This window comes from Echinops telfairi, unplaced genomic scaffold (assembly GCF_000313985.2).
Source record: "Echinops telfairi isolate 266 unplaced genomic scaffold, ASM31398v2 ScPeMD7_7475;HRSCAF=8513, whole genome shotgun sequence".
NCBI lineage: Eukaryota > Metazoa > Chordata > Mammalia > Afrosoricida > Tenrecidae > Echinops > Echinops telfairi.
In genome coordinates, this window is record NW_022111379.1 from 6,669,471 (window position 1) to 6,680,542 (window position 11,072).

General features: G+C 47.1%; 1 protein-coding gene across 1 annotated transcript in view; it reads left to right on the plus strand.

Annotated features, from left to right (window-relative positions):
* Positions 1–11,072, plus strand: part of THSD4 (thrombospondin type 1 domain containing 4) — a 721,258-nt gene that overhangs the window by 305,205 nt on the left and 404,981 nt on the right. Inside the window, exon 7 of the mRNA XM_045285660.1 lies at positions 5,601–5,737. Within this exon, the coding sequence (XP_045141595.1) occupies positions 5,601–5,737 (137 nt within the window). The remainder of the gene's footprint in view (positions 1–5,600; positions 5,738–11,072) is intronic.

The following is an 11,072-nucleotide window of genomic DNA, read 5'->3' on the forward strand; positions in this document are numbered from 1 at the left end:
CTTGAGTGGCCAGCAAGCGGACGTTTTGAGAATGATGAGGGCAATGAATGTACAAATGTGCTTTACACAATTGACGTATATATGGATTGTGATAAGAGTTGTATGAGCCCCTAATAAAACAATTAAAAATTTAAAAACAAACAAAAAAACCCTACTTTTTGTTTAGTTAGAAGGCTAGCAAGAAGAGCAAGTGAGCCTTCTTTTAGTACATCAGCTTTGTCACAGGCCCAGTGTTCTGGCTTCTGGGTAGGTACTTTTCCCCATCCTCCGCTAAGAGCATCAATTGGTCCAGTTTTCAAATGCGGTCCCTGGAAAAAATCAACCTCAGCACCAGCTTGTTAGAAATGTTGTTTCTCAGGCGCCACTCCAGACCTACAGAATCGGACAGCCTTGGAGTTGTTGTGAGGCGCTCTCAAGCCCGTTCCGACTCAGAGCAACCTATGCACCACGGAAGGACACGCCGCCCAGTCCAGCATCATCTTCCTGATTGTTCTGAACCCATTGTTGCAGCCACCACGTCCATCCATCTTGTCAAGAATCTTCATCTTTTTGACTGCCTCTCTACTCTACCAAGCACGATGTGCTTTTCCCAGGGACTGGTCTCTCCTGCTAATGTGCCCAACGTGCGTGAGACAAAATGTCCTCGTCCTTGCCTCTAAGGAGCATCTGGCGGTACTTCTTCCAAGACAGACTTGTTTGTCCTTTTGGACATCCATGGTACTTTCAACACACTTCACCAGCACCACGATTCAAATGCATCTTTGGGCTTCCTTATTCAGTATCCAACTTTCACATGCATATGAGGTGATTAAAAATACCATGGCTTGGCGAAGGCCCACCTTATTCCTCAAATAACATCCTTGCCTTTTGACACTTTAAAGGCCTTGTGTTGTAGATTTGCCTAATGCAATGTACCGTTTGATCTTTTTTTTTCTGTAAATCATCTTACTGGGCACTCGTGCAATTCTTATCACAATCCATACATGCATCCATTGTGTCAAGCATATTTGTACATTTGTTGCCATCATCGTTCTCAAAACATTTGCTTTCTACTTGAGCCCTGGTCTGTTATCTTTTTTTTTTTTAACCATTTTATTAGGGGTTGATACAACTCTTATCACAATCCATACATACATTAATTGTGTAAAGCACATTTGTACATTCATTGCCCTCATCATTCTCAAACCTTTTGATCTTTGGGTGGAAGCTTCCGTGAGCATTAATTGTGGATCCAAGCAAAGTAAAATATTTGAAAATTTCAATTTGTTCCTCAATTTGTCTTGCTACTTCCTATTGGTCCAGTTGTGAGACTCGGGGTTTTCTTTAAGTTGGAATCCAAAGCTAAGGCTGCAGTCCTTGATCTTCATCAGCAAGGGCATCACGCCCTCCTCCCTTTCAGCAAGCAAGGTCAGATCACCTGCATTCCGCGGGTGGTTAATAAGCCTTCCTCCAAACCTAATGCCATGTTCCTCTTTATATAATCCAGCTTTTAAAAATTATTTGCTCAGCATACAGATTGAATAAGTATGGTGAGAGGATGCAACCTAGGCACATACCTTTCTTGATTTTAAAATCATCCCTTGATTTTGTTCACACAACTGCTTCTTGATCCATGTATAGGTTCCCCATGAGCTCAACGAAGGGTTCTGGAATCCCTATACTTCTCAAGACAGCGATAGTTCATCCTGTCAGGGTAGGCTCCAACAATCCGTGTTTAAACATGACCGCCAGATAGTTCTGGTGCACAACCTAAGTTTGAGGACCATGCATCAGAGCCTTACCAGTCCGAACCAGATTGACGTCTAAGCAGTGCTAGCAACAGCTTGCCATCCCGGCAGCGTTGAGCCAATGATATGAGGGATTCTTAAAAAGAAAACGTTGGGTTACAATTTCTAATCCAAATTCCCAAGCCTATTAAGCCTTCCCGCTAAACTAAATTTAGTAGGACTCCGTGCGTGAACTTCTAAAGCTTATATTGCACAGTGGCAATATGGGCTGGAAGCTTAGGCATATCAGACGGCTGATAAGATGAATGTTTTTGCATTTAAGCATTAGTAATGAAATGCCCCTGAAACAATTTCCCCCTCTGTACAGGAAAAGTTAAGAATTAAAGTCTTGCCCCTCTCCTCTTGATTTTCACTAAATATACGTATCCATATATATTTATACACCCATACACACACACACATAGGTATGTGTATATGATTTTTGTTGGGCTTGTGTGGTGTATGTTGTTTTTTGTTCTTTTAATTCCAGAGAAGGCTCTGGCTCTTAAAAGCAGTCTCCTCATCTTATTTTCCACAACTTTGTCCTGGAAAATGCTGTCTGGGCGAAAGCCGTTCGCTGGAGTCTAGTCCAGAGTTTGGCGTCCAAGGCCAGGCAGATCCTTTGTTGTAAGCCGGCAGAGTGCCACCAAGAGATAATGCCGTCGGCGGGGCTCCCAAGGCACGGCCCTGCCTCCCCTCCTTCTGATCCAAGGCTGCAAACTCCACGCCCGCCACTCTGCTTTCAGCAAACACCTTCTTGTTTAATTGAACTCTGGCACACACACACCCCTAACATTAAATCCACATGTTTCTAATTCATTTACACTTCACTCATCAGCATGTGTTGGGTGAGCACCCTGGCACGTCCGAGTTTTATGAGCTGCGTTTATGAGGCTGCTTTTCTTGAACAGGGAGATCATATATTCTACCAAAAAGTGGAACTTGAGCCTGGGAAGCGAGGGCTTCAACGCTAAACTTGGAGTGAACTTGTGAAGTTTGAATGGATGCGGAAACTACGCCCAGATGTTACCCATTCTCCAAGAATAGCTCGCCTATTTACAGTGCAGAATTTCTCTGATCTCCTTACCTGAAGTGAGGGAGGGCCAATGTGCAATGGTAGGAAACGTGCCGGAGCCCAAGAAAACACAAACTAAACTCACTGCCGAGTCAATGCCCTATAGAACAGAGTAGAAATATCTCTATGGGTTTCAAGACTGTAACCCTTTGTGGGAGCAGAGAGTCTCATCTTTCTCCCATAGATCTGCTGGTGGTTTTGAACTACTGGTCTTTTAGGTAGCAGCCCGACTTGTAACCCTTATCCCACCAGGGCACCTTGTAGGAAGCCTAAAGAAGTGAAAATCCAAAACCCCTTTCCCCCAGGGACGCCGCCTTTCACGACACTTGTATTACTTAAGAAGCCATGGAAGATCTTTATGCCCCAGGGAGGTGATCAATAAGACTCTACCATAAATTAACAAAGAGGTGTCTAAAGGGAGCCAAAGGAAGATTTAAAAAAATACTAGATCCACGAATGGGTTTCAGGCTTGCACTACATCCTAGCTCCAATTTAAGAACAGTTAGTTCCAGTATCATGGCCCTGCTCGATACGCTCCCTCAGAAAGGGAACAAAGAGAAATACAGTGCTGTAGCAAAGGGTGGTGAAGACATTAGATGGTGCCCAACAAATGGATAAAGTAGTGTCTTGGATCTTACAGACTTGTTTCCAAACAGTGAGATGCCGGTGAAGTCCACATGGAAGAAGCACACCATCATCAGTGACCAAAGGATTACATATCATATAATCAAAGCTGAAAGAGGGAATACTATCAGAGCCCCAAATTGTGAGACTCTGGTTTGCAGAAAGCTATGGATGACAGTGGAAGCCCAAAATATATTTGTGAGATCTACGTAGATAATAACCCTCCAGTGATTTCCCTCCATCCATTCTAGAGGGAGCAGAAGAAACAGGTTAGCAAACAGTGCATTGTAGAGATGACTATAGATCAAAATGATCAACCTGACTTAAATGGTTAAAACCATGTCAGTTGGTGCCTGCTCTGATGCACATGGAGTCTGATCTGGTTTTCAACATTTTAGTAGTTTTGTTGTTGTTGTTGTTGTTGCTTTCATATTTGGGTTTATCTCAGATTCTTGAATTTTTGTTTACTGTGTTTCAGTATATGAAACCCAGGATTGCTGAGCCTATAGAGACAGCAAGTACAAAAGGGGTTTCTGAAAGGAGGGGAGTGTAAAAGGTTGCTGAGGTCAAGAGTTCCAGAAGGAAGAGAATGTTTTGAACCTGATTGTGATAGCAACTGTACAGTATTGCTTGATGTGATTGAACTGTAGAACCATATGATATCTTTACTAGCTCACAATAAAATGGGGTGCTTTTTTGGGGGGGTAGGGGGAGATACAATGAGTTGGATAGCCTCCGTGTTAGTCCGGGTTGATTAGAGAAACAAATCCAGGCATGTTCATATATGTATTGAGGGAGCGTTATATAAAAAAGCAATTGTATATTGAGAAAACATCCCAGCCCGGTCTAGATCAAGTGCATAAGTCCAATATTAGCCCATATGTCCGATACTAGTCCATAAATTCCTCTTTAAAAGACTCATGCAACACATTCAATGGTGCTGAATGCAGGAAGATCACAGGCCAGTGGTAGAAAGTCTTGTGGCAGTGGAAACAACGCAATACTGGCACGGGTCTCCATGTGTCTCCTGCAGCTCTCGGAGTCTCTCAACAGCAGAGAGACTGGGTCTAGCCTCTAATGAGCTATTTATCTCCACCGCACCTCCAAATGAGGTAATCAAGCTGCGACCTGATTAACAGGCTAGACTCCACCCCTTCATTCTAGTTGACAGGAGCTTATGTAACCGCCACAGTCTCTAATTTGACTTGGAAGGGAGAGAGCAAGGTCTTGCTAAATGAGATGAGAAAGCAAGTTGAGGAGACTACTTTTGACACCAAGGGTCACTTCCTTCCACTGGCCTGTTGCCTTTTTACCAGTGAAGTGATGATAATCTAGCTTTAGATCTTCCTCAAGACTGCTTCCGTCTTTGGGAATCATAGATTCCCAAGGTCACCTCTTACCTCTCTTGGGCATCTAGCGCTAATCAACCCGGTCTCTTGACTTCCCAGATGGAGCTGCGGTACGTAGACCCGTCTGTCTCGTCTGAATGGTGTGATCCCTGAGGCTCCATGTTATTTCCTATAAACTCTTCTCTGTGCCTTTGGAAAAGAAATAGTTCATTGCTGTAGCAGTGAGGCAGCCACGTAGGGGGAACTGAGCTATATTGTGTTGTGTAGGGAAAAGGCAGTGTTATCCAATCCTGTCATCAGAGTTTCAGACCAAGTCAAGACCCCAGAACCCGTTGGCCATGGCTGAGCATAGCACTAGTCTGCTTTTAAAAACACAACAGGTTTGTTGTCTTGTGGTGGTGGCGGCTGTTAAATCAGTGTGTATCAGCCCACCTGTCTTCCTTGGACAAGGAAACATACCTTGCTTGAAAGTGTCTTCACTCTTCCTATTGGAGGCTTCTGCTATCTGGAAATAGATAACGGGGGTGGTTGAACACCATAATGAGCCGAACAAGGACACTGAATTGTACAGGCTCAAAAGCAAAAGTTGACATGCCAAATGCTTCCTTCCCCATAGAATGTGCGCACAGTACAAGAAGGACACGGTGAGCGGAACATGATTAGTTCGTTCTATGTAATATGAACTTGGTCTCATGAAAACTGATAGAAGAGTCCACAGATGGATTCAGTAGCTGAGCGTCGACCTCTTATCTAACTCGCCTTTTGCTTGTTTGCTCATTTTTCTAGGAAAGGGCAATCGGAAGTGTGAGTTGAACTGCCAGGCAATGGGTTACCGCTTCTACGTGCGTCAAGCTGAGAAGGTCATTGACGGCACTCCCTGTGACCTGAACGGCTCGGCCATCTGTGTGTCTGGGCAGTGCAAGGTAAGTGCCTCTGGACCCGGCTGGGTGTCTGGAGGCAGTTCTTCTGTGCTCGATCTGTGACTACTGACCGCTGTGTTTGCCCAGGGGTGGGCTGCTGCCTCCCTCCACCCCCCATGGGGACCTCTGGAGGACATGGTCTAAGGTGGTGATGTGAGCAGACCCGATTGTTGTTTTGGTGTTTGATTTTAATCTCCGGAAGCAGCCATATTCCCCTTGGCATTTCAGATACTGCGTGGTTTATGGGGACACCATATGTTTCCAAAGACAGACAGTGATGTTTCCCCATTCCATCTGGAGTTGCTTGTTGACCTCTGAGCGGGAGGTTTTGGAAAGGGCATTGCCGCCTCAGCCAGAGATGAATGTTGTTGTGAGGGTGCCATCGAAGAGGATGGCCCAGTGTATCTTGCTTCCCACCAGATGGGGCAGGCTTCCAACCAAAAGCTGTGTATTGCCTTTTATAGCAGAAGTTATGCTTTCAACAGGAAGAGCCTTCAACCTCCTTGGGCGTCTGAATTCTGTTCCAGAAACTCCCACCCTGCAGTCTGCAAACAGACTGGACTTGAGAGATCCTTGTGGGATGCTAAACATGGTCAGAGAGGACCGTTGGGTTACAAACAGGCCTGTCCTGTGAGATGGCGCATGCTCCACAGTCTCAGGAAACTGTAGGCCTGGACTCGGTCAGTCTAAGCGTGCAGCTAAGACTTTTGCAGGCAAATGAGTCTTCCGGGCCCAGGCTAAGATGCTATCTTCCTGAGTACTTAAAAGAGCGCAGGACCGATTCTCATCAAAGAAGAGCTCTTTGACGATAACAATCTGCAAGTTCCTGTTCTACTTTGACTGTACATGGCACAGGGCTTAGGTTTAAGGCTATTGAAGTGTGATTTATAAGCGCCTCCCCTGCTTGGTTTTTTATTGAGGAGGTTTTAAATAGGATAGACAATAACTTAGGACAGCAGGGTGCATATGCTCAGAGTTTGGATCCAAGTTAAGAAAGGAGAAAGCTGTCCTTGGGTAGCTGAACGGTGTGATGTCTTTTGAAAGAGAACAGCCCAAGGAGAAGTAGGACGCCTCAGAGAAGATGCTGCGGGTGGGGTGGGAAATGCATGGGTGCCGCAGGCCTCTTCTGGCCTCCAAGGCTCCAGCTCTCGGAGGGGGGTGGGTGGGCAGTGGGCTGCCCACTCCCTGCCTCTGAGCCTCAGTGTTCTCAGTAGTACCGTTGCCGAGCAGAAGGGTGTAGAACTGCCTGTCAATGTTTCCGCCAAAGCAGAGACCAGGGTGGTCTGATAAACTCAAGGTTATTGTGCAAACTTGAGATGGAAGGAAACAGTGGGGCTTGCTACCTCCAAACTGTTTCAAAAATCCAATGAAAAGCAAGCAAGTCAGATACCCCAAACTATGTGATAAAGAGCAACACTTTCCATGATGACAAGAAGCACTCCCTCAAACAATGTGGCACAAAGCAGGCTTTGCAGGAAGCAATGATCTATACCTATATTTCTCGGGGAGTTAGGAGACCGCCATCCCCTTGCTCCATTGCTTATCTAAATGGAGGATGCTTCCTGCCTGGCTCCCTATCTTAATGGCTTTGCTTAGCACCTCACTGAGTTAGAAGATTAATCTTACAGGGAATTTTGACTCCCAAGGATACGGCTATCACACATTGGATTTCCAACAACTAAATCTTAAATTATGTTATATTTCTAGTGTTTTGATTAACAATGGGTTAACTCTATCAGTACCCAAGGGAATTCAGTTAGAACTTGGTGGTCTCCAGTACACGTGGTCTCTGCTTCTAAAAGCCACAGAGCCACAGAACTGGAGGACCGACCGTACAGCCACCTAACATTTTCTTTCTGATCCCAAGTGAATGCTGCTGGCAGAAGAAGGGGAGTGTAATGGTTTTTCAAGTTCTCTGTGGAACCAGACTGCTTAGGTTCAAACCCTACTGCATCCATTTACTAACCACATGACTCTGGTTATAACCACGTAACATGTTTCCTGTGCCTCTGGACATCATCATTCAGAAGGAGGCGGTTGGTACCCATGTCCTGTGCTGCAATGAGGAATCAATACAAGAGCTAATACAAGAGCAGGCATCAGGACTGGGTCTGACCTTCACCTCAGCATCCTGGCATTGATGATTAATAATAAAAGCATGTTCTCTAGTATCCAAATAACTGTTCTGTTTGGTTTCTAGGGTAGATCTGTGGAATTCAGGTTATCTTGTGAAGCACTGCCCTCACACATTGATATGGAACACTTGGGGGGATCTTGTACATTGCACTCTTACTCAGGAGGTCTGGGGTGGGGCTGAGGAGGCCTGGTGGCACAGCACTTAATTGCTCAGCTGCTAACCAGAAGATCCGTGGTTCAACACACCAAACGGCTCCTCGAGAGGAAATTGGTATGGCAGCTCATTCCCATAAAAGATTGACAGCCTTGGGAACCCCACCTGGGCAACTCCCCTCTGTCCTGCAGGGTTGCTGGGAGCCTGCATCAGCTCTGAATTTGGGGCTGCATGTCTAACAAGATCCCAGGCGATGCTGCTGTTGACACCTGTGGAGTAGCAAGGTGTGCGGGATGCTCCAGGGAGCCAACAGCTCACGAAAGAACCCCAGGGGAAAATAGGAGAGGTGGCATGATTTGAAAGATGAGATATGCTCCCTGCTGGGGTCATTGCCCGGGTGGAAGAGGGCAGGTTTGCATGATGCTGCACCAATATGTCTCTTTGCTGCTGATCTGATAAAGAACCAGACACTGAACTGGCGTGGATCCTTAACTAATCGATGAAAACCAGGCAGCATGCATGCCAGTGTAGTTTGCAGCTGACGCCTGCCAAAGGCTGGGGGACACACTCCCCGGTGTGCGAGTATAGTCATGAAATGAATTAGGACTGTGATGTGAGAGGGCTACTTTGCCTTCCCTCGGTATTTCTGTGCTGTGTGTGGGCGCTGCTGGAGCCTCTGTAGGACTTGACTTTCGTCATCGGAAGTCCCTTTGCTTCTCAGGCTGAGGTTTGGTGTGCTTTGCGACTTTCAAAAGTCCACCGATCTCGTTTGCTGCGTATTTTGATCGGAAGCCCGGCACTCACGGTGGCGTCTCTGCTTCCGAGGCCTGTGGCTGTCGACTTTGCTGACACTTCGCTCCACACAGTGCGTGTCTGCGTCCGACAGAACTCTCCTTGAAAGAAAAACCCGGGTCTGCCAGGAAAGCTCATGAAGGGTGCCAAGTGCTAAGTAAGACGATGGAGAAGCCCACCCTGAGCTCTGTCTCAGGAGCAGCTGTATGGACATGATGTAAATAGCCTCTTCATCCCAACACCTTCACCCCTTGCTTGTCATCCGTGGGCAGACTTGCTGCAGTAATTATGACGCTGGTATTCTGATGGTGATTTTCTCGCCTTCATTCTGTCTACATTGACAAGTTGTAACAAGCCCTGGTGGTAGAGTGGTGATGCGCTGGGTTGTGATCTGCAAGGTCAGCGGTTCAAAACCACCAGCTGCTCCACAGGGAAAGAGAGGGCTTTCTCCTCCTGTAAACAGTCAGGGTCTCAGAAGCTCGCAGGACCAGTTCCTCCCTGCCCTAGGGGGTCCTAGGATACAGCAGCCACTCGGCAGGGAGTTCGGTGTGAGAACTCTTCTGTTAAGAAGAGTCATTCTTCCTTCGATATTTGTACCATTAAAAAAACAGTGCTTTGGAGCCAGGGGTAGGTAAAATATTCGCTTAAAATGTGTCCCAAATAAAAGGAGCTACACCAGGAGGGTCCCTCCCACACCAGGCCAAACGCCAGCCCAGGGCCCACCTGAGGGTCCTCTGAACGCTCCCCTCCAGCTCCCAAGAGAGCGCCCCCTAGAGTCCTGCCGCTGCGGCCCCTCTGTGTTTGAGACCCAAGGGCTGCAAGTGGGCCGAGCAGAACACCAACACAGGCCTGGCCTGGGTCTCTGTGCAGTGCCCAGATGATTCAGCTGCCACGGGAAAGGTTGGAGGATCCAGTCCGCCCACAGGATCCTGGGAGGAAATACCTGGAGATGTACTTCTGAAAACCCAGCCCTCGCAGACCCTGTGGGGCACAGTTCCACTGACACCTTGACTTAGGGGCAAATGGAGGACGGTGGGTAAAGCTTGGTGGTTGATGTAGAAGAAGAAGAAATGGGGAGGGGGTGTGTGGCTGTCTCTAGCCCCTTAGTCCTGGGTGACCTTTCCTTTCTCCCTGGGATAGAAAGAACCCAAACTTTTTTTTTTAATGACTTTATCAGGGGCTCATACAACTCTTATCACAAGCCATACATACATCAATTGTGTAAAGCACATTTGTACATTCATTGCCCTCATCATTCTCATAACATGTGCTCTCCACTTAAGCCCCTGGCATCAGTTCCTCATTTTCCCCCCTCCCTCCCTGCTCGCCCCCTCCCTCATGAACCCTTGAGAATTTATCAATTATTATTTTGTCATATCTAAGGACTGCACCAAGATAGACCTTCTAGAGAATGCCCAAGAAAGTCTTTTCCTAAAGCAAGAGATGCTATCTGAGGCCTGAGAGCTTCCTCGGCCCAGCCTCTCTCTCTCTCTCTCTCTCTCTCCACCAAATCAGAACGCCTGGCCGATCTTTAGCGCGTCCCCAAGACGCCAACAGCCCTGCCCAGCAACTGTTGTCATTTCGCTCTTAGATCGAATGAACAGAAAACACAGTAATGTTTTCTATCACTAACCATGCTCTGATTTCTGCTGGTTCTCAGCTGGAAGACTTTTGCTGCTGTTGAATTTTCCTAGCTTGCTGTGCATTCAGTACCCTCCCCAACAATTTAACAAGACTGGGTGCAGTGTGGCTGTGAAAGCCGCGCAGGCGTTTGAAGGAACCCGGCCACGCTGGTACAGGAGAGGAGAAAACGACTTACCTCCCTGAGGATCAGCCTTGGGAACGCTCAGCCTGCCAGAGTTGGCTGACCCTCAGTCACCCCCAATTCTCCACCCCCCCCCAAAAGAAGTCTCTAGTAATACAAGGAAAGTCCTTGCAAGAAATCGGTTACTGCAAAGGTTCAATGGAGCGAGGTGTTTGGGCTGCAAAGGCTCAATGGAGCAAGGTGTTTGGGCAGGGGCAAGCTATGACCAAGCCGTCTCAGAGAGCTCCCCTTGTGCCAGAACTCTGCTCTGTGATCTTGGGTACAGAATGATGCCATTAGTGAATGCATCTTTACATTCACCCAGTCAGGTGGGAGTCACAAATCCCCATTTTACAAGGGGTCTTCCTGAAGATTGAACCAATAGTGCGTGAGCCTAGGACACACCAGCCGAGTTGACCCTGACTGGTAATGACCTTCAGGACAGAGTCAGA